The 27,361-nt window shown below is 47.5% G+C and overlaps 1 protein-coding gene across 4 annotated transcripts in view; it reads right to left on the bottom strand.

Moving 5' to 3' along the window:
* Positions 1 to 1,948: 1,948 nt before the first annotated feature.
* nkd2b (NKD inhibitor of WNT signaling pathway 2b) overlaps positions 1,949 to 27,361 on the bottom strand; it is a 49,273-nt gene continuing 23,860 nt past the window's right edge. For 2 of the 4 annotated variants that reach the window (XM_084335870.1, XM_084335871.1), the window contains 7 exons: positions 26,992 to 27,052; positions 23,098 to 23,225; positions 12,716 to 12,811; positions 11,051 to 11,192; positions 10,181 to 10,235; positions 8,167 to 8,288; positions 1,949 to 3,408 (listed from right to left, as the gene is read on the bottom strand). In XM_084335870.1, the coding sequence (XP_084191996.1) occupies positions 2,792 to 3,408; positions 8,167 to 8,288; positions 10,181 to 10,235; positions 11,051 to 11,192; positions 12,716 to 12,811; positions 23,098 to 23,225; positions 26,992 to 27,052 (1,221 nt within the window). In that variant the 3' untranslated portion in view covers positions 1,949 to 2,791. The remainder of the gene's footprint in view (positions 3,409 to 8,166; positions 8,289 to 10,180; positions 10,236 to 11,050; positions 11,193 to 12,715; positions 12,812 to 23,097; positions 23,226 to 26,991; positions 27,053 to 27,361) is intronic. The other 2 variants (XM_084335872.1, XM_084335873.1) reach the window with 2 other exon arrangements.

Genomic DNA, 27,361 nt, shown 5'->3' with positions numbered 1-27,361 from the left:
CTCTAAAAGGGACATGCTGACATTTTACAGTAGAATTTCACCCACCATGCTTTTTGGAAAACTTTTAGATAGCTTTAGCAACAGAAAAAAGTGTAGATGGTGGCCTAGGGGTTGCATTGTGCACGAGTCTCTTACACTCTGGAATGTCTGTGTAGTTGGTGAACAATTCCCAATGTTTTCAGAGAGGTTGCTACTACTCACCTTTTGCTTGACTAAGCAAAACTGTCTCCACGTACACGGTACACTTCTGGAAACATTGACAATGAGCGCTTTTCTATCAATCATTAAACGTCGTCTTCCCCGTGTCTCTCCTTCGCCCGACTCTCCCTGACAATATATCAATATATGCAAGTGAGATTCCACTCCCGTTTTTCCCCATGCCTATACAAGCAGACAAGCTCCCACTGATCTATTGTGTAGCAAAGCCTTTCTCATGCATGTCTTGAATGAAAGCCAGCGTGTCGACGGGCTGAGGATAATCACGTTTTCCAAGACAGGCTTATTATATCTGCACTAAATAAGCTGCACGGAAAGGTGTCTCGAACAGAATTATTGTTAAATTCTTGGTAAAAAAAATAATATACTAAGCTACTCGGAATGGTAGTAACGTTGACCGAAATCAGGTTTATTATGGTCTACAACAACAACAACGGTGCAAATACTGCGGAAAATAGTCTACAGTGCCATTGAAACGAAACGACCGCTATCGGATTGATTGATTGATTGAAAACTTTATTAACAGATTGCAGAATGGGTACAATACAGTACAGCTCAATACACACAATTGTTAAGGGGATGCAGACCAGAGAAAGACTTTCGTCTTGTTTACATCAGGGTCCTCCATTTTCAATTCATCATAATGGTGGACAGACCGGAGAGCGCAAAAAGTTTACAAAAACATTTTTCAAAACGTTTGTCCGACAGTAGATTGCGAGTTAGCGCGTCGTCCCCTACAATAACCTACCTTTCTGCTCTGTCCCGCTACAGCAGGTGCGCACTTCAGTCAGTGACGCGCGGAGCTCCCTGTCCCAGTCCCTCCAAGTTATTATCCGTCGCAGTGGAGCGTGTGGACATTTAAATGTCAAATCGCCTGGTGGACATGTTTAACGTGAAATAGCTCAACTTATTAAACACCTTCATGTTCAACTTCTAGCGTACTTAGGATGGAAATTGCCAGTTGTCAAGTGTTGGAGGAGGAGGTCCTCCCTGGCGCACAAAGTGGATATTTGCATTAAGCCTCCCCTCCCTCCTCGCCTTTCATTGCTGCTATTGTTTGTCACAGTCGGGGCTCTGATTTGGCCCTCGCGTAAATACTTTAATGGCCTGAACTCGGGAAGGCTCTTTTTAGTTGTGCTATAAAGCTTCAATAAAGGTGTATTGACACGAAGTGCCGTAAAAGAACCTTGATCTACATGCGAATCAAATAATCTTTACTATATGGGAAATAAGCAATTACAAAATGCTATATATAATAACACAATAGCAGTGCTTCAGTAGGTTCAGTCTTGCTTTTGGAGAATCATCCACTTTATTATTCGAACGAACACTGAAAAACAATCCAATGTCTAAACTAAATTATTAAAAAAATAAGCAAATTGTGTTCTATGCATATAATTACACATGTATGTATGGTCAAATGAATATAAGTTATCATATACCACAATTGATAACGTTAATAAAAACTGTTATGATTAGACTTGGTTTGACATGTTCTTGGTCTGTGGTGTGGGTACAGTAACAGGTGCACTAATAGATCTTTGACACTGGTGATGTTGTTGGTGGTGAGTGGGTCAGTAGGGGCACGTCGCTGTCCTTCCAACCACACGGTGGCAGTAGTGCACCATCACAGGACAACATAATGACTTCATTGTGTTGTTGCACAAAAACAATATCCTCTGAATTCCGTGTGCAAGTTTGAGCAAAAACAAAACACATTCAAATGCAGTGATATGAATGAACTATATACGGTTTATTAAAATATATAAAAGACAAAATACATATATGCATAATTATAATCCATGATGACATATGCATATACAGTATAATTATACAGTAAAATGTGTTTACATATATAGATTTTTTTTTATACATATAGCAATATATTTTTGCATTAAAACTGGCAGTGGTGATTTGATATTTGTCCTCAGAAAGGAAACCCCTCTGTCCGCAGCAGGGCTCGGAGAGGAAGTAGCCTTTGTGAGGAGCTAGAGAGCAGCAGCACCTTTACACCTGAGATCCAACGGTTTAGAAAGGTCTCACACAGAACAACACACCCCACTCTGACACGTAGCTTCTAGGGACGAGCAAATCCGCCGACGGCATCGAGAGGGAAAAAGGATGTCACGTCAAACGTCCCTCTGATCTGCAACTTTTTTTTTAGTTATCCCTTTAGGAAAATGAGTAATGGACAGAGCAGTCCAGCAGAAAATCGATTAACAATAGTTTCAGAACTGCCACACATATTTCATAATTGCACCATATCTTCAGAGAACCCCACCCCTCACCCCTACAGTCCAATATCCTCAACATTCACACTAAATTCCCTCGGCTTGTCTGATCTCAGGATATTTCAGGATAGCTTGCAGCCTATAGCCAGAGCAGAGGAGGAGGAGGAGGAGGAGGAGGAGGAGGAGGAGGAGGAGGAGGAGGAGGAGGAGGAGGAGGAGGAGGAGAGGGAAAGGATCCTGGACAGAAAGAGACATCCCCACGGGATGAGGTGAAGTCCTTCAGACTAATGCGGTGGTTGGTCCTGTGCGGTCTCGAGTCTCTGCAGTCTGCACCCCGTAGTCGGTCATGTCTGGTGATAATGGTGGTAGTGGTGGTGGTGGTGGTGTTCGTGGTGGTGGTGGTGCTCGTGGCGTTGGACCAGGGGCACCACGAACCCGGGGCTCCCCGGCGGCCCGGAGGCCTGCTCTCTCTCCAGCCCGGGGGGAAGGACAGAGGGCAGGGGCTGCTGGGGGTGGGAGGGGGGAGACAGGGGGGCTTTGGAGGGGGACATGGCGTCTCTGGCTTTGGCCCGTAGCCGCTTGCTGTGGCTGTACTGCAGCGGGTGCTGGTGGTGGCCGGAGGACTGGTGAGGGAGGTGGTACACGTCCTGGCCTCCGTGGCCGGCCGAGTTGCCGCTGTGCAGCGTGGTCTGCTGCGGAGGGTAGTGGCTGTGGCATTTACTGGACTTGCCACCTCCGCTGCCCCCGTTATTCCCCCCGCCTCCCCTGTACGTTCCTTTGGGAGACTTGAGGAACTGCGGGCCCTTGCTGCCCCGGGCCTCCGCGGGGTTGTAGCTGTCGCCGATGACCTGTGACCGGCGCTGGTGAGCCGCGTGGGCCTCCGGCTCCTGGGAGCGCGAGCGACTCTGAGACTGGGAGCTCCGGCCGTGGGTCTCCTGGGGGGGAGGGGGAGGAGTGGGTCCTGGAGGAGAGGCGAGAAGGAAGAGAGGGTCAGTGGTTTATCTATGGAAGATCAATGATGCTGAACTTTAAAATGGGATAGCCACCCTCAAACTGAATTCTAGTCTCTACCGAAGCTGTCAATAAGACACTTAAGACTGTTAATGATGTCATTAAGAGATAAATCAATGAGCTGCTCAAATAATTGACCATGTTCACACGGCGGCCAATTTGCTCTTGTGTCTTGCTCAGATTGGGAGCATGACATACTGAGCATGACATAATAGCAAAATGGCCACCTATACGAATATGGTCAATGAATGGAATACTGACTTTGTGGACTCTTAAACATTGTGATTTTACACAGATATTTTCTGGCTCATAACCCATAACTCATAACTGTTGTCTTAGCTTTGAGTAAAAGAGTCTTTCATGTAGAAAAATACTAATCTAACTGTCTCAACTTGCTTTATTCTTTCATACCGGCGCCAAGGCTGCCCCAAGCACTGATGCAGGTGTATTTGCAGTTTGGTTGAGCGCAAGGTGATTCCTGTAAACGCTTGTGCCCATTTGCTAATCGCTCAATGGAACCTTCTAATCAGTTAATCACAACAAGCTAAAGCTTGACAATTGGTTATTGATTTCATGTGTGGATCAGAATCAATCGATACGTCTTGAGGGCCTGGAGGGGAGGGTGGGTGATTGACGAATGTGGATGGGGAGGGTGTTTCAGAGGAGGGTGTTTCAGAGAAGGGTGTTCCAGAGGAAGGGTGCGGCAACTGAAAAGGCCCCGTCACCTCAGGTCCGGAGCTCGGTCCTCGGGACCGCCAAGGAGTCTGTGTCCGCGGACCTGAGGTGACGGGTAGGGGTGTGACGAGGGAAGAGGTCGGCGAGGTAGGGAGGGGCCAGGTTCTTTAGGGCTTTGTAGGTGGTAGGAGTAATGTTGATTTAATTTGATAGATGGTGTTCAAGTTTCAAGTTCAAGTTTCTTTAATAGTTGTCATACAGAAGTACAGAATACTTTTGTACAAAATGCTTCTTACTGTTGCGCTCCAGAGACTGTGCATGACAAGATAAGTATGAAATAAAAACATAGTAAAAATTAGAAGTAAAAAAAGAGGTCACAGTGTTCAGTTTAGACATATGTACAATGTTCGTAGACGTAGTTACCATACAATATACAATACTGTGCAGTGTACTAATATACAATACTATATAGTGCAAGGCATAAATGGACGAGGTGCAGTTTAGGTACAATTCACAGTAGGTGTACGAGTTGTAGTGCAAATCCTTTATCAATAAATATAAAGTGTAAGTGTGTTTGTGTGATCTAAAGTGTGGAGAGTGGGTGCTGCAGTGTGTTGTTTGTTTGAGTGAGTGTGTGCTTGTGGGTGTGTGTGCTGTGTGCATTTGATGGTTGTTGCATAGTGATTATTGTTCGTTTAGCGATTATTGTTCGTTTAGCAGCCTGATGGCCTGGGGATAGAAGCTCCTTCTGAGTCTTTCTGTGCTCGCCATAAGACTCCGGTATCGCTTGCCTGACGGCAGCAGTTCAAAGAGGCAGTTGTTCGGGTGGCTCGAGTCCTTAATAATTCTCTTAGCCTTCCCCTTGCACCGCTTGTTGTAAATGTTCTGGAGGGTGGGAAGCCCCCCTCTAATTGTGCGTTCGGCTGAACGTGTCACTCTTTGTAGTCTGCTACGGTCTTGTGCAGTGCTATTCCCAAACCAGGAGGTGATGTTGCCGGTCAGGATGCTCTCTATTGTACATGAGTAGAAGTTCCTAAGGATCTTCTGACTGACTTGGAACTTCCTTAGGCGCCTGAGGAAGTAGAGGCGTTGTCGTGCCTTCTTCACAACACTGTCAATGTGTGTGGTCCATGTCAAGTCCTCGGATATGTGGGCTCCGAGGTACTTGAAACTGTTCACTCTCTCAACTGGTGCCCCGTCGATGCTGAGGGGGCTGTAGTCCTTGACCCCCGACCTCCTGAAGTCCACAATCATCTCTTTTGTTTTGCTGACGTTCAGGGAGAGGCAGTTCTCCTGACACCACTGTGACAGGTTCTCTACCTCTTCCAGGTAGGCCCTTTCGTCGTTGGCAGAGATCAGGCCCACCACTACTGTGTCATCAGCAAATTTGATGATGGTGTTGTTGTTCCGCTGTGCTACGCAGTCATGTGTGTACAGGGAGTAGAGGAGGGGGCTCAGAACACAGCCCTGGGGGGCCCCTATGTTGAGCGTGATGGATGAGGAGGTGCAGTTGCCGGCTCTTACCACCTGGGGTCTGCCCGTCAGGAAGTCCAGGACCCACTGGCACAGGTCATAGTTCAAGCCCAGGTCCCTGAGCTTGGCTATGAGTTTGGAGGGGACTATGGTATTGAATGCTGAGCTGTAGTCGATGAACAGCATTCTCACATAGTTCCCCTTCCTCTTGTCCAGATGTGATGCTGCTGTGTGCAGCACATGGGCTATGGCGTCCTCCGTGGACCTGTTGGGGCGATATGCAAATTGCAGAGGGTCCAGGTTGATGGGGAGGGAGGAACAGATGTAGCCCTTCACTAGCTTCTCAAAGCACTTCATGGCTATGGAGGTGAGGGCTACAGGGCGGTAGTCGTTGAGGCAAGCGGGCGTAGATTTTTTGGGTACAGGGATGATGGTGGACTTCTTCAGACAGGTGGGGATGACGGCCTGTTCCAAGGACAGGTTGAAGATGTCAGTGAATACCGGGGCCAGTTGGTCGGCACAGACTTTTAGGACGCGGCCGGGGATGCCGTCCGGTCCTGCTGCCTTCCTGATATCCACTTTTTTAAAGATCCGTCTCACCTCATGCTCTGTTACCCTGAACACTGAGTCTCCATCAGCAGACCCCCCCCCCCCCATTGCCGTGGTTTGTAGGCTGGTGTTGTTATTCACAGCCTCAAACCTCGCATAGAAGGAGTTGAGATCATTTGCTAAGGAGATGTCACTGTTCAGTTTGAGGGGGGTTCCTTTGTAGTCTGTCATTGTTCTGAGGCCCTGCCACATGCCTCTAGAGTCAGCCTGTTCAAACTGAAGTTCAACTTTATCCCTGTAACGCCGTTTTGCCTCTATTACTGCTCTCCTGACGTTGTATCTTGCCATCTTGTGTTCTTCCATGTTGCCTGTCACCAGCCCGGTGTTGTATGCTGATGTGCGCACTTTCAGAGCCTCACGGACGGATTTGTCTACCCAGGGCTTTTGATTTGGGTAGATATTAATTTTGGTGGTGGGGATTATTACTTCTACCTGAGTACAGACATAGTCAATCACCGTTTCGGTGTATTCGTTAATATTGGCTGTGTTATCACGGAATACACTCCATTCTGTGCTTCCCAGCACTGCTTGGAGTGACTCCACTGACGTCACGGCCCAACGCTTAACCTCTCGCGAGACCACCGGCGTTCGCTTGAGACTCTGTTTGTACTTAGGCAAAAGAAAAATTGCAGCGTGATCGCTTTTACCGAATGGACTAAGAGCCTGTGACTTGTACCCATTCTTAAATTGCGAGTATACATGGTCTAATATGTTCTCGCCTCTGGTGGGACAGGTCACATGCTGATAGAAATTCGGCAGCACCTTTTTAAGACGCGCGCTGTTGAAATCCCCCAAGACCAAAATGGCCGCGTCAACGTTAGCTGCCTGGAGTTTGTTTACCTCGTCGTGAAGTTTTGAAAGTGCGACCTCAGTGTTCGCGTGTGGTGGAATGTACACTCCGATGAGGATGATGGACGTTAACTCTCTTGGGAGGAAGAAGGGTCGACATTTTATCGTGATAAACTCCAGGTCTGGGGAGCAGTGGTTAGACATTTCCTTTGTGTTGCCTACATCGCACCACTCCTTGTTTATCATGAAGGCAATGCCGCCTCCTTTCTTCTTTAATGACTCTTCTGCCGTCCGGTCTTTGCGGAGAACGAAGAAATGGTCTGCCGGTTCTATTGCGTGGTTCGGGACATCTGGACTCAGCCAAGTTTCTGTGAAACAGAGGACGTTACAATCCCGAATGTCCCTCTGGAATTGGATCCTTGCTCTGATGTCGTCCAATTTGTTTCCTATCGATTGCACATTGGCCAACAATATGCTGGGCAATGTGGTTCTGTGTCGTTTGGACCTCAGTCTGTTCCGGACCCCGGCTCTCTTTCCTCGTCTTCGCGGCGGCTTCTTGGCGTCTTGGCCATGGCCGGCATAACAAAGGATCTCGGCGGGCCATTTCTGCTGTTCAGCGATCCGATCCAGAGAGCAATCCAAACGGTAAGTTTTTCTTAATCCAATGTCAATGATTGACTGACGGTCATACACATATAATGCACCAACAGTTGGTGCAAATAAAACTCCTAATACTATAAAAATTAACAAAATAAAGCACAGTCTCGTCGGAGCGATCAGAAAGGCAGCCATCAGAGCGGCGCCAGTGTAACTTGTGAGGAGGGTGTTTCAGAGAAGGGTGTTCCAGAGGAAGGGTGCGGCAACTGAAAAGGCCCCGTCACCTCAGGTCCGGAGCTCGGTCCTCGGGACCGCCAAGGAGTCTGTGTCCGCGGACCTGAGGTGACGGGTAGGGGTGTGACGAGGGAAGAGGTCGGCGAGGTAGGGAGGGGCCAGGTTCTTTAGGGCTTTGTAGGTGGTAGGAGTAATGTTGATTTAATTTGATAGATGGTGGTGAGTAATTTGACAGATTAGATTAGACTAATCAAATTGAATGAACCTACACATACGCAAATGTGCAAACAACAGGAAGAATGTAACGCAGGACAAAGAGACGGCTACCGACCTTCGAACCTGGAGGTGTAGTTCTCGATGCCGGCCAGGTCCAGGTAGTGGTTCCTCCTCTCAGTGTTCTCATCCACACAGTAGTGCTGGCCCTCTGCGGCGGGAGCCTCAGCACTCTGACCCCTGATGCACACAGGGAACATGCACGTGCGATAAGTTAACAATACAAAGAATAACAGTATAACAGTACATGCCTCTGAAATGTCCAAAAAAAAAGACAGCACTGAATGAAAAAAGTTACAAATAAAAGCTAGAGGTGAACTGTTTGGCAGGTCATACCGTCTCCCCAGATTTACAATATAAAGAAACATCGTCAAGATTTACTATTAATTGGGGTGCCCAAGTGGCGAACCATGTAACGCGCTGCGTCGCGATCCGGCCGACCCGGGTTCGATTCCCGAACCCGGCGGCCTTGGCCGAATGTCTTCCCCCCGCTCTGTCTCCCATTCTTCCTCTCTCTCTCTCTCTCTCTCTACCGGACTGCCCGGTAGTAAAAACAATAAAAAACATTAAAAAATATATATATATTTACTATTGATTCAGTTTGCTTCAAAGGGTATGTGATCAGATTAGATTAAAATGTATTGTTGTAGTATTGAGTTATAGAGTTGTAGTATTAATATGTACACTGATACAGGTATAAAGACACTATGGTAGTATATCATACTGGCCAGCAACGTAACTAGTAAGAGTAGGTAAGGGATATGTATCTATTCTACAGATATGTAAAAAGTATTATATGCAGGTATGTAAGATAAAAACATATATACGGTATACAGCATTATTGTACATGCTATCATACAGTTATACAGTATGTCTTATATGCATGTATAGGTATATAGAAGGATTGTATGCCGGTATATTCAGACAGATATGGATATATATATATGCGGTAAATATAAATATATGAATGTATAAAGAAACTCATTCATTCATTCATTCATTCAAACATCTTCAAGGTTTACTATTGATTCAGTTATGTGTATGTGATCAGATTCCCAGACACGTTCCCCTTTTTTTTTATATCTTTTTTCCCCTCCTTTTTCCTCCGATTTTCTCCCATCCCAATGTTAGTCGTTATGCCAATTCCCAATCCCCTTCCTGGTCGCTGCGCACTTACCCCCCACAGTCGGTCTGGGAGAGTGGAGGCTATCACGTGCTTCCTCCGACACACGTCTAGCCAATCAACCGCTTCTTTTCACCTGGCAGCGCGGACTCTCACTGAGAGGGTGTAACGTGTGGAAGGATCACACTACCCCCCTTGTAACGTGTGGAAGGATCACACTACCCCCCTTAGATCCTATCCGCGCTGAGCAGGCGCCCCGACCGAACTGTAGGAGTCGCTGTTTACAACGGCCCGGACCCACCCCGCCAGCTTTTCCCACCCTCTAATACAGCCAATTGTATTAGTGTGAACGGCCAGCCAAGCTGGTGACAACGCCGGAGCTGTGAGCTGGATTTGAACAGGCAAATCTCCGCTACGCCACCTGACCGCCCCACGTTCCCTTTTCTTAACAATACACAGGATATATACAGGATACATATGATTATTACAATATCAAGAACTTGGATGTGAAGTGCGGTGAAGGGTGGCACGTGGTGTAGTGGTTAACACTGTCGCCTCACAGCTAGAAGGTCCAGGGTTCGATCTCCCGGGCCTTTCTGTGTGGAGTTTGCATGTTCTCCCCGTGCTCGCAAGGGTTTCCCCTCCCGATAAGATAAACCCAATGGAAAAACATGCACAACAGATCGCTAACGCTGTCGCGTCCCTGACGAAGATGGACAGGAGCACTTGGATTGGTCCCCGGGGCGCAGCCCCACGCCGCAGCCCCTATCTGCTCCTGGCTGCCCTTGGGGGGAAGGACGACGGGATGGGTCAAGTGCAGAGACTCAATCGCATCGGTGACCCACAAATAATTGCATGTGTGTGTTCCTGTGTGTGTCACTGCATAACAAATAAAGGCTTCTTCAAAGTCCAGTTATTATAAGTATAGCAGGTGTGTTAGGTGTGTTACCTGACGTGAGAGGAGAGCCGTTTCTCAGCAGAGCGCCCCTCCTCCTGGTGACGTTCTGAGAGGAGATACGACAGCTCAATAGAGGCCAATATACACAGTATACATACAACATGTCCATGGTTAAAGGGGCACTTCACCAAAAAACAATGCTGATTTATTTTGCACATGATCTCATCCAAAAAAGTCTGTTTTGCACACATTCATTTAGTTTGACAGTTATTGAGAATGAATGAGTTTGAATATTATGGCCACCGGTGATGTCATCGGGTACATTGAATCCTTATGTTGTGTTAATTACAGCTCAATGAAATCATGTAAATCAAAACATAGCAATACCTTGTCTTATAGGGACTGCTACCTTATCATTTCATTGAGCTGAAATAAACACAACACAAGGAATCAGTGTCACCGATGACATCACTGGTGGCCATATTCAAACTCATTTACTCTCAATAACTGTCAAACTAAACGAATGTGTGCAAAACTGTTTAAAGTTTTTGGACGTGTGTGAGATTATGTGCAACATAAATCAGCTTTGCTTTTTGGTGAAGTGCCCCTTTAATATACTGTGTGTAGTTAGCTAATACATGGTGGTGTATCAGGCACATATATATATATACATATACGGTACATATTCAGATAGTCAGATACACATGTATTATTATTATTATTATTATTATTATTATTATTATTATTATTATTATTATTATTATTATTATTATTAGTAGTAGTAGTAGTAGTAGTTACTATTACTGTGTGGTATCAGGGTCACCACTGGAATACAATGTTTGTTACCTTATTATCTATACTTCATATACTGTGTGCAGTTAGTCTTGCAGGGTTTCAGGATTACAATGCAATGTTTCTAACCTGCCCCAGTGTCTCGTCTGTGGGATCTGGCCTCTGGGGTGACGGTCAGTTTGACACGCAGCGTCTTGCTCTTGTTGTGGCACGAGTGATTCACAGAGGCATCCACCACGTCATAGATGGTATGCATAAGACTGGACATGTCCTGGAAGAGTCGGAATGACAGTGGTAAGAATTCATGCATGTTATTCCCCTGGTCTAAAGAAATATTACTGAAAATTAGTAACTCTCCTGTGTAAAAAAAAAAAAACTCAAACTTATGATGTCACCAAGTATAAAGTCTGAAGCTGCTCCAGAGACATGGCCGCTCCATAAATATTCCCATAATTGGGAAATATTGTATAGATGACACCCAGGGGAATGTTCTGAGTACAGTACGTTTTCTGTTTCAGAACTGAGATCACTACTATAGAATAAAGCTCACTTGGATATAAAAAGAAAATAAACATTCCGTGGGTCCACAAAGTCTCCCACTCGTTATATATATTATACTTGATGACATCACAAGTTTGATTCTTATTTCTCTGGTTTCTGGCTTTGGGAGAGAGTAGCTCATGTTCACAAATATTGATTGATTGGGGGCGACAATTGATTGGTAGAATGGTCGTTTGGTAATCAGAAGGTTCTTGGTTTGACTCCGGCTCCTCCCAGACAGCATGTCAAAGTGTCCTTGAGCAAGACACTTAACCCCTAATTGCTCCCGATGATCAGGTTGGCACCTTGCATGGTTGCCTCCACCATCGGTGTGTGAGTGAATTGGTGAATGTGTGGCATAACTTGTTAAGCGCTTTGAATAAATGCAGTTCATTCAAATCATGGAAAATCAGGCCATGGAAATAACATAATTATTTTATTTTAGTGGTGTTTCATTTTTCATACATGGTATTCCTCTGGTCTAAGACAGTCCAAAAGTATTGGAGAAAACAAACACCCCTCTCCCTAATCCAGTAAGTCTGAGGCTGCTCCATAGACAATGAATCGGGAAAGATGTTATAGAATAGATAACACCAAGAGCACCCAGAGGGATGTTCTGATTATAGACGGTTTCAACTTGACAACATAAAGATTCTAAATGGAGCTAAGTTTACTTCCTGTTGCAGTGTTTGCTAATATCAATAAGTGACAGGAAGAAGGGAAAAAATGCTGTTTCCTAGCAACACAGTTCAAGTGAAACCCTCTATACATGTTCTGTTTCAGAACAGAGAGCACTACTGTAGAATAAAGCTCATTTGAGTAAAAATAACAACTCTAATAGAAATATTCTGTGGGTTCACAACATTCAGTGTATCCCATTCAGTGTTTTTGGAGCATCTCCAGACTTTATAGACAACAATAACTTTCTAAAGGGACATTTATTTCCTGTTGCCTATGTTTTTCCACGTTTGCTATGTAATAGTTGACAGGAAATACACTTGGGTCCAAACTGTTCCCTAGCAACGGAATTCCAGTGAAACAGTCTACACCCGACGACATCGCAAGTTCTGAATCTTATTTCTCTGGTTTCTGGCTCTGGGAGAGAGTAGCTCATGTTCGCAAATGCTCACTGAACTTTCCAAGGCCATGGAAATCATTTTTTCATTTGTAATGATTGATATGAATGAATGATGATATTTTTGTAGGGGACATATCATTATCGGCAGGGGTGACAGTTGACAGTCTAATCATCACCTCTTTTGTAACTTTTCCACTGTTGTCAAAGTCATAGAGGGTGAAGATCCACTCCTGCCGGTTGTCCTCCTCCACCGACACGTCACACTCCAGGTCCTGTGTGGACACATTTAAGTACAAAGGTTCTTCAAAAACCATTATAAAAATGGACTGCATTTATATAGAGCTTTTATGTTTTATCCAAAGTGCTTTAGAACTTATGCCGCACATTCACCCATTCACTCACACACACCGATGGCAGAGGTAACCGTGCAAAAGGTGCCAACCTGCTCACCGGGAGCTGTCTTGCTCAAGGACACTTTGACATGCTGCCGGGAGGAAAACGGAATTGAACCGGGAACCTTCCGATTACCAGATGACTGCTCTACCTCCTGAGCCACTGTCGCCCCATAACCTTTCATGTTTTATTGTTTGTGTATATTATCCTGAAAAACCTAAAGAAAATTAACCAAAAAAATTATAACTGTAATGGCTTACTGAATGTCAACAACGTGATGTTTTGTATTTCCATATTGTATTGTTAGACAATATTGTAAGACTGAGTTAAAGGTATACTCTGTAGGATTTTCCCATCATTTTGGAAGGAGGACCACTGTAGACTGAACCACAAATTGAATGGTCGAATCTACTCTGTCCTCATTGCCGTCTCGCTATTAAAACACATGCTACCACCATGTAATTGCATATGGTTGAGTCCTCGTTCCAAAAGAGCAGAGATCTCACAGAGTGCACCTTTAAGGCTCCGTCCACACATAGGCATGTCCGCACACACCACTGACTCTTTCTGTCCGCGCGTCACTAGGATTTCGTGTTCAACATGGCTCTGCATACACACTGGTCAAAGGAGACTGGTGGATCAAGGAGCTGGTACGACTATGAAAGGTAAAGGAATGCGGAATGTCCATCCTCATCATCAATCAATCAAATTTATTTGTATAGCACATTTAAACATGACACTTGTCAACCAAAGTGCTTCACAGTCAGTGAGTCACGTAGCAAAAAATATTAAAAAAAAGTGATCCTAAAGAGTATAAATAAACTAAATATAAAAACCACCAGACAAACAAAGAAACAGAACAACACGTCAAAACAAACAAGGCAAGAGTCAGAGTGAGTCAGGGAAGGCTAGGGAATATAGGTGAGTTTTGAGTTTAGATTTAAAAGACTCGATGGAGGGGGGGCAGATTTGATGGACGTGGGGATACTGTTTCAGAGATCAGGGGCTGCGACAGCAAAAGCACCCCCCCCCCCATAATAATGTATGCAACCCTGTATTTCTTGATGTCTGAGCCTTTAAGTAGGCCTTTAAGTATAGTGCATTTGTGCTGAACCTCGAGCACAATCCTCCTGACAACAGAGGGCAGCAGAGAACAGTTTTCATCTGTGTGATCTACAGCAGTGGTTCCCAAAGTGGGGGTCGCTAGATGATTTCCAAAAAATCTAAATCAGTGTTGTTGCAAATCATACATATGCTAGCCTGTTTTTTAACAATAATTTGTGATGCCATCACAAACACTGGCATTTAAAGGGTACAAATAAAAAAAATCCTACACCAGAATGCAGGAAATTAAGTCTTTGTAACACATTTTTTTTTAAAGTGGCCTGACTGGGGCTATATTTTGCACTATATTTCCTGGCCTGAATGATTTCCCCTGTCCGGCCCTGGTTAAAAGCCTCCAATGCGTATTAGTGTGTGTGCGTTTGAACGTTTGCATGTTTCAACAATACATTTCCATTTATAATTTTTTTTACCTCCTATAATAGTGGGGGTTGCGGCTCTCTGACACCGTTATTTCGGGGGTCGCGGCCTGAAAACTTTGGGAACCCCTGATCTACAGTAGTGGTGTTGGTTTCTTTCACGATTTCACTCCTTTTTTAGTGTTAACCCTTTCACTGCCCACTACCAAACGGTTAACCCTTTCACTGCCGTCTGTAGTGTGATAGTAAAGGGTTAACCTTCTGTAGTGTGGTAGTGAAAGGGTTAAACAAGGGAGACGTATGAGGGCCGGGAGACATTGACAAAGAAAAACCCATTCGGATAATCAGAAGGCCGTTTTTGGATATTGATGTACTGCTTACGTATGGATAAATAACATGTTAAGTAATCCAATAGGTGTCCAATAGGAAATAGGCACATCCCTTGGTAGGTGGGTGCTGGGCTAAAAGATATCATGAATGAAAAAAGGAAAAGCCTACATACCCTGACCTGACAAAAACATTAATGATGAAGAGCCATTAATGATGAAGATCCATCAATGATGAAGAGCCATTCATTATGAAAAGCCAGAGTAACCTTTGACCTGTGATATGAGAAAATAAAAGGAAAAAAGACAAGAGGGGGGGGGGGGGGGGGGGGGTGTCTGTCCTACATTACCACAATGTCCTCATCTTTCTTCCTCTTCCAGGAAAAAAGACTAAACCGCAATTCTCGGTTACAGCTTCTCTGGCAGTGGCTTTGATTCAGAGGTATCTAGTAACATGACTGTAATTGGAAAAATAAACGTTGGTAGCGCGGGTCCTCCTGGAGGCGTGCGCGAGGGAGCCGACACTCCGCGGAGGGCTGTGCGTTTACAACGGAGGAGGAGGGAGACCCCAGGGGATGAGAACAACCTTTTATGGTTCCCGTATATCCCTCCTCTTACTTACATAACTATTGGAATCCTTGTTACCAAAAAAGAGTACATCCAAGCAATTCTTTAACACACATGCAACTAGTCCGAACGTTCTCTCTTGCTTCTCTTTATTGCTCCCCTGAAACAAACTGAGATATGGGGCAGTGTCAATGAAGAGACAAAGGTTATATACACATAATGAAGATGTTCATCATATTGGACTGCGTGGATCTATCCCTATATTCGTTAGTAATGTAGCAGCTGCTCTTTCTAATAGAAGACCAGAGCAGAACAAAACAAGTGGTCGCCGGTAGGGAGGGATGAGTCCCAATCCGTATGCAGGAAAGCACGGATAATGCGATGGAAATAGGTATTTCTTTCTACCCGAATTTGCTCATTATTATTCGGAGGAAACAAAAAAGCAATGTGCTCCATTGACGCACAGTGTGCTTGGCCGGACCCAGTCACCAGGCACCAGTGACGCCTGCCCTGAATGCAGTGTGAGTTTAGAGTGCGTGACCTAGTCTACTGCAAACTGTGTGAACTAGTCTACTGCAAACTGTGTGAACTAGCCTACTGCAAACTGTGTGAACTAGCCTACTGCAAACTGTGTGAACTAGTCTACTGCAAACTGTGTGAACTAGTCTACTGCAAACTGTGTGAACTAGTCTACTGCAAACTGTGTGAACTAGTCTACTGCAAACTGTGTGAACTAATCTACTGCAAACTGTGTGAACTAGTCTACTGCAAACTGTGTGAACTAGCCTACTGCAAACTGTGTGAACTAGCCTACTGCAAACTGTGTGAACTAATCTACTGCAAACTGTGTGAACTAGTCTACTGCAAACTGTGTGAACTAATCTACTGCAAACTGTGTGAACTAATCTACTGCAAACTGTGTGAACTAGTCTACTGCAAACTGTGTGAACTAGTCTACTGCAAACTGTGTGAACTAGTCTACTGCAAACTGTGTGAACTAGTCTACTGCAAACTGTGTGAACTAATCTACTGCAAACTATGTGAACTAGTCTACTGCAAACTGTGTGAACTAATCTACTGCAAACTGTGTGAACTAATCTACTGCAAACTGTGTGAACTAGTCTAGCAAACTGTGTGAACTAATCTACTGCAAACTGTGTGAACTAGTCTACTGAAAACTGTGTGAACTAGTCTACTGCAAACTGTGTGAACTACTGCAAACTGTGTGAACTAGTCTACTGCAAACTGTGTGAACTAATCTACTGCAAACTGTGTGAACTAGTCTACTGCAAACTGTGTGAACTAATCTACTGCAAACTGTGTGAACTAATCTACTGCAAAATGTGTGAACTAATCTACTGCAAACTGTGTGAACTAGTCTACTGAAAACTGTGTGAACTAGTCTACTGCAAACTGTGTGAACTAGCCTACTGCAAACTGTGTGAACTAGTCTACTGAAAACTGTGTGAACGAAAGGTTATCCTATAACCTAGTTATATGAATACTGGCTGAGCGTCTCGCTCTTCGCCATAATGAGATATCTCTTATCTCCTAGCACCTACAAACAATTGCACCCATGCACGTGACCAGACCACGCCCCAGCGTCCTCCTATAAGACGCCAGACATGGTCACACTCTACCTTCCTCGGGAAAAAAAGTTTCCAACATTGAAAACCCAACCAAGGGACCTCAGGGCGCTAAGAGCGAGACGCTCAGCCAGTATTCATATAACTAGGTTATAGGATAACCTTTCGTTATATTATCATACTGGCCAATCGCGTCTCGCTCTTCGCCATAATGAGATATGGGGCAGAGCAGACGCGTGGCCCGACAAGTGTACCACCTGAGGGCCCGCAAGCCCTACTACCAGGGGGGAGGGGAGTCCCGTCCACCCGCCTAATTCCTAGAGAAGGGGGGGGGGGGGAGTCAACTCCACCAAAGTGCGAAAAAAAAGGAACCAGAAACCCCTAAAAGCGCACAGTACAGGCGGGACCACGTGTGACACATCACCCAGTGGCACACACCCACACACCCCTGCTAACCCACCGACAGGTGGGACGCAGGGGAGGTCCCAGACCTCAGAACCGCCTGGGAGACAGAACCCCCAGTCATGTCCATGAGGTAAAACTTAACGAAGGGACCCGGGGAGGACCAGGAGGCCGCAGCACAGATGTCCTCCACCGAGCGCACTCCTCCCTGTCCGACAATATACAACGCTGACGTCGCGTTGTCCGTCCTGACCAAAACACGCTTGCCCACCACAAGGTGGTCGAGCCGTTTGAGGACCAGAAGGACTGCCTTCAATCCCAACACACAATGTAGCGCAGACCGGGCAGCATGGCAGCTGCCCCCTACTGCGTTGGTCCGACACGTCCCCCCCCCCATCCCATGAGGGAGGCGTCGGTGAAGACCATCACGTGTGACAGCCTGCTGCCCAAGGGGACCCCACAGGTGAGGGCACCAGACCCTCCCCAGAAGACAAGGTCCCCCAGTACTGACATGGGAACCTTCAGCCGCTTCCATATGTCTCACACCGGGTCCATTTCCATACTGGAAAAAACCACCTCTGCATCCTCCTTATGAAGAGGAAGCCAAGAGGAACCCCAGCAGCAGGCGCATCACAGACAGCGCCGTAACCGTCCTAGGACGGAACCTCCCGAGCGCGCCGAGAACCCAACCACTCGTCGACGCTCCGAGAGGGATGCCCTTATATAGACCTTGAGCTTAGAAAAAGCCCAAGTACTCCACCCGTTGACTGGGAAGAGGAGAAGTCTACTTCCAGTCTACAGCAAAACCCAGGCTGGTGAGACACCACCTGCCTGGTATGAGACCTGGCGATCTACCCTGACCGGCCAAGGACCAGAACGTCGTCCAGGGCAGAATACAATTCGTAACCCCCGACGACGCAGAGGCCCCAGCGCGGTCTACACGCACTTGGTGAAGATGCGGGGAGCCAGAGAGTAGCCGAACGGCAGCCTCTGGTACTCATACGCTAAGCCCTGCAAAGGAAGCGTAGGTAAGCCCTAGGATGGAAGATCGGGATGCAAACGCATCCTACAGGTCTATGGAGGAGAACCAGGCCCCCACCTGACAGCATCTAACAGGTGGGAGACGGTCAACATTCTGAACCTTCCATGGGACAGGTCCAGTATGGGTCTGACACCCCCCCCCCCCCGATTTCTTGGGCACCAGAGAATACCGGGAGGAAACGCCACGCATCGCGTCCTCCTTTGGGACCACGACGATGGCTAGCTTCGCCCACAGATATCGGATCTCGTCGGCCAGAGCTGTCACTGCTGTTGACCCCGACAATAGGGTCTGTACCAAACCCGAAAACGGGTGGGGTTGTGTAAACACAAATCCCCGCCTCAGCGTTCTCTCCATCCACCTCGACATATGGCACTGCTGTAGCCATATGTAATGATAATCCCTAGCGCACCCGCCGCCACTTGGCGCTGGTCCGCCAGAAACCGTAGATAGGCGGCCCGGTCCCACCCGCTGTGCGTTGCCAACCCTGGACTCGCCAACCGCGCGAGCAGGGCGTCTCGTGGAGCTGGGACACCGCACCCTGACACTACCAACGAGGCAATCGCACCCAAGGGGGGACCCCGACAGAAAGGGCCGGTTTGATACGGGGGAAGCTGACATCACACTGGGTGACAAAAGCTCCCCCACTGAACACCTCCCCGGCATGGATTGCTGAGGAACTGTTCGACAGCTGGACATGCAAGACGTGAGGTCCCCACACCGTAGCCCTGCAGTGATATTACTACCACCCAAATCACGCGCGCCTGCCAGACCACCGCCGGTCTTCCGGCCGTGGGAGGCACTAACGTGATACCCGGCCTGGCGAGGGCGCGCTGGGGGAACTCGCGCTGCGACCCCAAGGGCCTCGAGCTCCCCCACTGACAACCTTTGTTGTTGACAGACACAACACCAGGCTCACCAAACACAGACGCAGAACGTGTGGCGTGGGAGCCATTTGACAGCACAACATTCTCACGGACAGACCCAGGCCTAGCCAGCAACTGGGTGTCAGCCCCTGTCCCCATGAGAAGCGAAACATGGGGCCACTTGCGCTTCATTGAAGGCACGCGGCTCGCAGCCAAAGGAAACAAATCAGAGCCCTTATCCCGCTGGTGTTGGGGGGGGAGTGACCGGAGAGCGAGCTAGACACAGCTAGACGGCAACGGTTTTTTAGGGCGTACTCATCTAATGTAGCCGATCCCTCGGCCGCCAAGGATGTCGGCCTTGCGATCACCTGTTGTCTTTGTGTCCAGGGTACCTCAGGCGGGGGAAACATGGCCGCTGGTTGAGGGCCTCGCCACAGTCGCTGGCGAGGCCGCGCCCTCACCTCTGGCTGCGCAGTGTGAGGCGGTGTGGGGCCTAGGTCAAATACCGCCCGCGCTCCTGCGGAAAGACCAAAGTCCCTCTGCGGAGAGGGGAGCCCTGAGGAGGGAAAAAACGTCTCTCCTCCTCAAGGGGAGACTGATCCAACCAAGATGTCTGTAAACAAGCGTTGACAGCATCCTAGCCCTCCCTGCGGTTATAGCTTGCGGCTAGGTCAAAGCTAATAACCTCAAAACCTTGTGCGATGTTTCGACGTCGGCTGGCCCTAAGGCCCCACCACCCGACATCATTTTTGACCGAAAAAACAGCAATTCGAACAATGTTGCTAGTTGCTGCTAATTCTATACCGTGCTTAACAGTATAGGCTTAACAGCCCACCAGCCACCTGCCGGGCCGACTCGCCTCATGGCGTCGGCCGGGTCAGAGGCAAAGGACTGATGCCACCTGCTTCACAAGCACAGAGCACCAGCGGTGGCTGCAACAAAAGACTACTACTAGTGAAGCACTGCCTCACTAGTAGGAATGCAGCAACCTCCACTGTGGTGTGCACCCATGAAGGGGTAAATGAACGAAAACTCCACTAACACACTGCAGAATGGGCTAGCAGACCAGAGAAACACCAGTCCCGCACACAATTCATAGATTCACAAAAAGCACACCAGCCCTAGGCCTCAGCCCATCCACCCATGAAATGGTAAACAAGCCCCCGTCAAAACTCCCAACAGTAGACACCGATTGACCATCAGCATGAATGGTTAAGAGGAGGGAAGACCTTTTAGAAAAGACAGCCCTCGGCGGGGAACAAGAACGGAGACCCAGCATTGTAGCATTAGCCGCGCGCACTAGGATAGCTGGGAAAACACCCAAAACAGAGTCATGACGACCATGTTTCCCCAAATATCCTGCCCCTCGCGCCAATACACAACTCGGCTGTCTCACAGGACAACAAGCAGTATCACAAATGCTAGCATTAATGCCTGGCAGCGCAGGCCCTACCTGTGCGCGACCTAGCCTGACAGCTGCGCGACGTCCCTCGGTCTGCTGTCACGAGACGAGGAAGCCCCAGGACAGGCCCGATGCGCTGTTAGGATGTGCCGAGAAGATTCCAGGGGCTGGTGAATCTCCGGCGAAAACCCAACATTGTGTAATTTCTCTCTGCATTTCCTAACAACTAGTTCATGGTGTGCACTGTAAAAAAAAAAAAAAAGAGGAAGGTAGAGTGTGACCATGTCCGGTGTCTTATAGGAGGACGCTGGGGCGTGGCCTGGTCACGTGCATGGGTGCAATTGTTTGTTCATGAGCACAGTAGGTGCTAGGAGATAAGAGATATCTCATTATGGCGAAGAGCGAGACGCGATTGGCCAGTATAATATAACTAGCCTACTGCAAACTGTGTGAACTAGTCTACTGCAAACTGTATGAACTAGTCTACTGAAAACTGTGTGAACTAGTCTACTGAAAACTGTGTGAACTAGTCTACTGAAAACTGTGTGAACTAGTCTACTGAAAACTGTGTGAACTAGCCTACTGAAAACTGTGTGAACTAGTCTACTGAAAACTGTGTGAACTAGCCTACTGCAAACTGTGTGAACTAGTCCGGGGGTTCCCAAACTTTTCAGGCCGGGACCCAGAAAATAAGGCGTCAGAGAGCCGCGGCCCAATGCACATCGTCAGGCTTTTTTTTCTTTTTTTGTCAGGCGACCGATTTTTTAAGCCAAATATCACTTCAATCCTATTAAGTTAGTTCAAGTTAGTTATTCATTTATATGTGCTATTTATGAGAGGGCTAACTTGTTGCAAAATAATAATGATAATAATAATAGCCTCATTAAAATACTATTGTTGCTTCGGTTGTTTTCAGCGTTTTATGTGCATAATCTGTTATTTAGTTTGAAATGTTCGTTGAAATAAGTAGATTTTTCGTTTTTGTTTATTTATTAAGTTAATATAAAACCATATAGTCACATTTTAGAATACAATAGAATATAATTTTAGAATACAACTAGAAACACTGTCCTGGCCTGCTTCTAAGTTCAGTGGCCTCAAAAAAAAAAGAAAAAAATTGAAATCATCTCGCGGCCCTCCCGTGGCTGCTCGCGGCCCACCTTTGGGTCGCGACCCCGACTTTGGGAACCACTGAACTAGTCTACTGAAAATTGTGTGAACTAATCTACTGCAAACTGTGTGAACTAGCCTAGTGCAAACTGTGTGAACTAATCTACTGAAAACTGTGTGAACTAATCTATTGCAAACTGTGTAAACTAGTCTACTGCAAATTGTGTGAACTAGTCTACTGAAAACTGTGTGAACTAGTCTACTGAAAAGTGAAAACTGTGTGAACTACTCTACTGCAAACTGTGTGAACTAATCTACTGCAAACTGTGTGAACTAGTCTACTGCAAACTGTGTGAACTAGTCTACTGAAAACTGTGTGAACTACTCTACTGCAAACTGTGTGAACTAGCCTACTGCAAACTGTGTGAACTAGTCTACTGCAAACTGTATGAACTAGCCTACTGCAAACTGTGTGAACTACTGCAAACTGTGTGAACTAGCCTACTGCTGACTGTGTGAACTAGTCTACTGCTGACTGTGTGAACTACTCTACTGCAAACTGTGTGAACTAGTCTACTGCAAACTGTGTGAACTACTGCAAACTGTGTGAACTAATCTACTGCTGACTGTGTGAACTAGTCTACTGCAAACTGTGTGAACTAGTCTACTGCAAACTGTGTGAACTACTCTACTGCAAACTGTGTGAACTAGCCTACTGCAAACTGTGTGAACTAGTCTACTGCAAACTGTGTGAACTACTGCAAACTGTGTGAACTAGCCTACTGCTGACTGTGAACTACTGCAAACTGTGTGAACTAGTCTACTGCTGACTGTGTGAACTACTGCAAACTGTGTGAACTAGTCTACTGCTGACTGTGTGAACTACTGCAAACTGTGTGAACTAGTCTACTGCTGACTGTGTGAACTAGTCTACTGCTGACTGTGTGAACTAGTCTACTGCAAACTGTGTGAACTAGTCTACTGCAAACGGTGTGAACTAGTCTACTGCTGACTGTGTGAACTAGTCTACTGCAAATTGTGTGAACTAGCCTACTGCAAACTGTTGTGAAATGCGTTCGGTCAATCATTGTGGGTAAATGGTATATGGACTGCATTTATATAGCACTTTTATCCAACGTGCTTTACAACATACATTTACACGTTCACCCATTCACTCACACATTCACACACCGTCGGTGGAGGCAACCATGCAAGGTGCCAATCTGCTCTTCGTTAGGGGTCTTGCTCAAGGACACTTGCTGGTCACTTATGTAGAGTTAGACCTCAAATGTATTGCTCAATGTGTATTTGTCAAAAGTGAATGACATATTATTGTGGAAGTTCTTATATATGAAGTTCTTATAAGTGAAGTCGAGGGCTGCTTACGTCGAGACTGATGCGTTTCTTTCCCGGAGCCTTGCTGACGTCCCTAAGTAGCTCCCGCTCCCCGTCCTCTGGGTGCAGGTACTGCAGGTAGCTTTCACAGCCTTCAGCCTTCTCCGGAGGCAAGACCACTGTCGATACAACAGCACAACACTTTAGATAGAAGCTCTAGGGATGCGCAGATACCATTATTGGGACAGTAAAGACTTTTATACTTTCCGTTTTGGGTCATTGTAAAAGAAAAAACGAAAGAAATGTATGATATACTATAATCCAATTCCTCCATTAGAGACATCTAACATCTTCCTATTTATGTGTCAGAAATGCAAAAGTGGCTTTGCTTCCAGTTTTTTCTTATCAGGTTTTAGTAATTGACCATATTCACATGGTGGCCATTTTGCTCTTATTTCATGCTCAGGTTGGGTTCCCACCTTTGGGAACAGGGTGGGAGAAAAACAAACCTGAGTATGCCATCAAAGCAAAAATTGCTGCCGTGTGAATATGGTCAATTGGGGACATTCTCACAATATCCCATTTTAGCCTGGTATTGACCTGGTATCGGCCTGGTATCGACCTGGTATTGGCCTGGTATCGACCTGGTATCGACCTGGTATCGGCCTGGTATCGGCCTGGTATCGGCCTGGTATTGGCCTGGTATCGACCTGGTATCGGCCTGGTATTGGCCTGGTATCGACCTGGTATCGACCTGGTATCGACCTGGTATCGACCATCGACCTGGTATCGACCTGGTATCGACCTGGTATCGACCTGGTATCGGCCTGGTATCGACCTGGTATCGACCATCGACCTGGTATCGACCTGGTATCGACCATCGACCTGGTATCGACCTGGTATCGACCTGGTATCGGCCTGGTATCGACCTGGTATCGACCTGGTATCGACCATCGACCTGGTATCGACCTGGTATCGGCCTGGTATCGACCTGGTATCGACCTGGTATCGACCATCGACCTGGTATCGACCTGGTATCGGCCTGGTATCGACCTGGTATCGACCTGGTATCGACCATCGACCTGGTATCGACCTGGTATCGGCCTGGTATCGGCCTGGTATCGGCCTGGTATCGGCCTGGTATCGACCTGGTATCGGCCTGGTATCAGCCTGGTATCGGCCTGGTATTGGCCTGGTATCGGCCTGGTATCGACCTGGTATCGACCTGGTATCGACCTGGTATCGGCCTGGTATTGGCCTGGTATCGGCCTGGTATCGACCTGGTATCGACCTGGTATCGACCTGGTATCGACCTGGTATTGGCCTGGTATCGACCTGGTATCGGCCTGGTATCGACCTGGTATCGGCCTGGTATTGACCTGGTATCGACCTGGTATCGGCCTGGTATCGACCTGGTATCGACCTGATCTCTGGTATCGACCTGGTATCGGCCTGGTATCGACCTGATCTCTGGTATTGACCTGGTATCGACCTGGTATCGACCTGGTATCGGCCTGGTATCGACCTGGTATCGACCTGATCTCTGGTATCGACCTGGTATCGACCTGGTATCGACCTGGTATTGGCCTGGTATCGACCTGGTATCGGCCTGGTATTGACCTGGTATCGACCTGGTATCGACCTGGTATCGGCCTGGTATCGACCTGGTATCGACCTGATCTCTGGTATCGGCCTGGTATCGGCCTGGTATCGACCTGGTATCGACCTGGTATCGGCCTGGTATCGACCTGGTATCGACCTGATCTCTGGTATCGGCCTGGTATCGGCCTGGTATCGACCTGGTATCGGCCTGGTATCGACCTGGTATCGACCTGATCTCTGGTATCGGCCTGGTATCGGCCTGGTATTGACCTGGTATCGGCCTGGTATCGGCCTGGTATCGGCCTGGTATCGACCTGGTATCGGCCTGGTATCGACCTGGTATCGACCTGGTATCGGCCTGGTATCGACCTGGTATCGGCCTGGTATCGACCTGGTATCGACCTGGTATCGACCTGGTATCGGCCTGGTATCGACCTGGTATCGACCTGGTATCGGCCTGGTATCGACCTGGTATCGGCCTGGTATTGGCCTGGTATCGGCCTGGTATCGACCTGGTATCGGCCTGGTATCGGCCTGGTATCGACCTGGTATCGACCTGGTATCGGCCTGGTATCGACCTGGTATCGACCTGGTATCGACCTGGTATCGGCCTGGTATCGACCTGGTATCGACCTGGTATCGGCCTGGTATCAACCTGGTATCGACCTGATCTCTGGTATCGGCCTGGTATCGGCCTGGTATCGACCTGGTATCGGCCTGGTATCGGCCTGGTATCGGCCTGGTATCGACCTGGTATCGGCCTGGTATCGACCTGGTATCGACCTGGTATCGGCCTGGTATCGACCTGGTATCGACCTGGTATCGGCCTGGTATCGGCCTGGTATCGACCTGGTATCGACCTGATCTCTGGTACCTGGGTCACCCTAACCCTAACCTGATCTCTGGTACCTGGGTCACCCTAACCCTAACCTGATCTCTGGTACCTGGGTCACCCTAACCCTAACCTGATCTCTGGTACCTGGGTCACCCTAACCCTAACCTGGTCTCTGGTACCTGGGTCACCCTAACCCTAACCTGATCTCTGGTATCGGCCTGGTATCGGCCTGGTATTGACCTGGTATCGGCCTGGTATCGGCCTGGTATCGGCCTGGTATCGACCTGGTATCGGCCTGGTATCGACCTGGTATCGACCTGGTATCGGCCTGGTATCGACCTGGTATCGGCCTGGTATCGACCTGGTATCGACCTGGTATCGACCTGGTATCGGCCTGGTATCGACCTGGTATCGACCTGGTATCGGCCTGGTATCGACCTGGTATCGGCCTGGTATTGGCCTGGTATCGGCCTGGTATCGACCTGGTATCGGCCTGGTATCGGCCTGGTATCGACCTGGTATCGACCTGGTATCGGCCTGGTATCGACCTGGTATCGACCTGGTATCGACCTGGTATCGGCCTGGTATCGACCTGGTATCGACCTGGTATCGGCCTGGTATCAACCTGGTATCGACCTGATCTCTGGTATCGGCCTGGTATCGGCCTGGTATCGACCTGGTATCGGCCTGGTATCGACCTGGTATCGACCTGGTATCGACCTGGTATCGGCCTGGTATCGACCTGGTATCGACCTGGTATCGGCCTGGTATCGACCTGGTATCGACCTGGTATCGGCCTGGTATCGGCCTGGTATCGACCTGGTATCGACCTGATCTCTGGTACCTGGGTCACCCTAACCCTAACCTGATCTCTGGTACCTGGGTCACCCTAACCCTAACCTGATCTCTGGTACCTGGGTCACCCTAACCCTAACCTGATCTCTGGTACCTGGGTCACCCTAACCCTAACCTGATCTCTGGTACCTGGGTCACCCTAACCCTAACCCTAATAATAACACCCAGAGTGACACGACACGGCTGGGACCATGTTCTCAAAGGAGACGATCAATACTGGGGAGATAACGCTATATTACTTGGCCACATCCATGACAATCCTTTTAGATGCTGTATTATGTATATTTCTGCTTTGCATTCTTTTTACATTTGTCGAAATAAACCAAACTAAACTAAAAGTCTCCCATGGTTAAAGGGGAGGCCATTTTGAAACCACTCCATGACGACACTGAAACCATACTGGTCTCATCATTCCAGACAAAAGAAAACCTTGATTTCTTATTTAAACACATGATGGACAATTAAAATAAATAATTTATTAGGCGCAAACATTACAAGCCTTCAAATACCTTTTAAGTCATTATATACCATCGTTTCTAATACATGCCAACGGACTCTGCTACTGAAAAACCTGTGCTGTAGATGAAAGCATGCAAGGACGGTTGCCATGCAAACCACATCAAAGGACGGTAGAAGTGTGCTTTTGAACCTACCCTCTAGGGGGCACTGATGGTCTATGTACTGTCTGTCCTTCAACTCAGCGTTTGGAAACTCCTGGGACAAGGAAAGAGTGAGAGAGAGAGAGAGAGAGAGAGAGAGAGAGAGAGAGAGAGAGAGAGAGAGAGAGAGAGAGAGAGAGAGAGAGAGAGATGTAAGTGAATCTACAGTTCTTTTGACCACAGACGTAGAGAAAACAAACAGTTCCAGCTAAAGCATTTCCTACTCCTAGCGAAGGCGAGGAGATGAGAAGGGAGAGAGAGAGAGAGAGAGAGAGAGAGAGAGAGAGAGAGAGAGAGAGAGAGAGAGAGAGGTTCCAGTGCACAGCCAAACACTTTGAACATCTGCACACTTATTGTGTTTCAT

The sequence above is a fragment of the Notolepis coatsorum genome (assembly GCF_963971535.1).
Source record: "Notolepis coatsorum genome assembly, chromosome: 19".
Taxonomy (NCBI): domain Eukaryota; kingdom Metazoa; phylum Chordata; class Actinopteri; order Aulopiformes; family Paralepididae; genus Notolepis; species Notolepis coatsorum.
The sequence above is the reverse complement of the archived record's forward strand: the minus strand, read 5'-3'. Positions and strand labels throughout refer to the sequence as shown.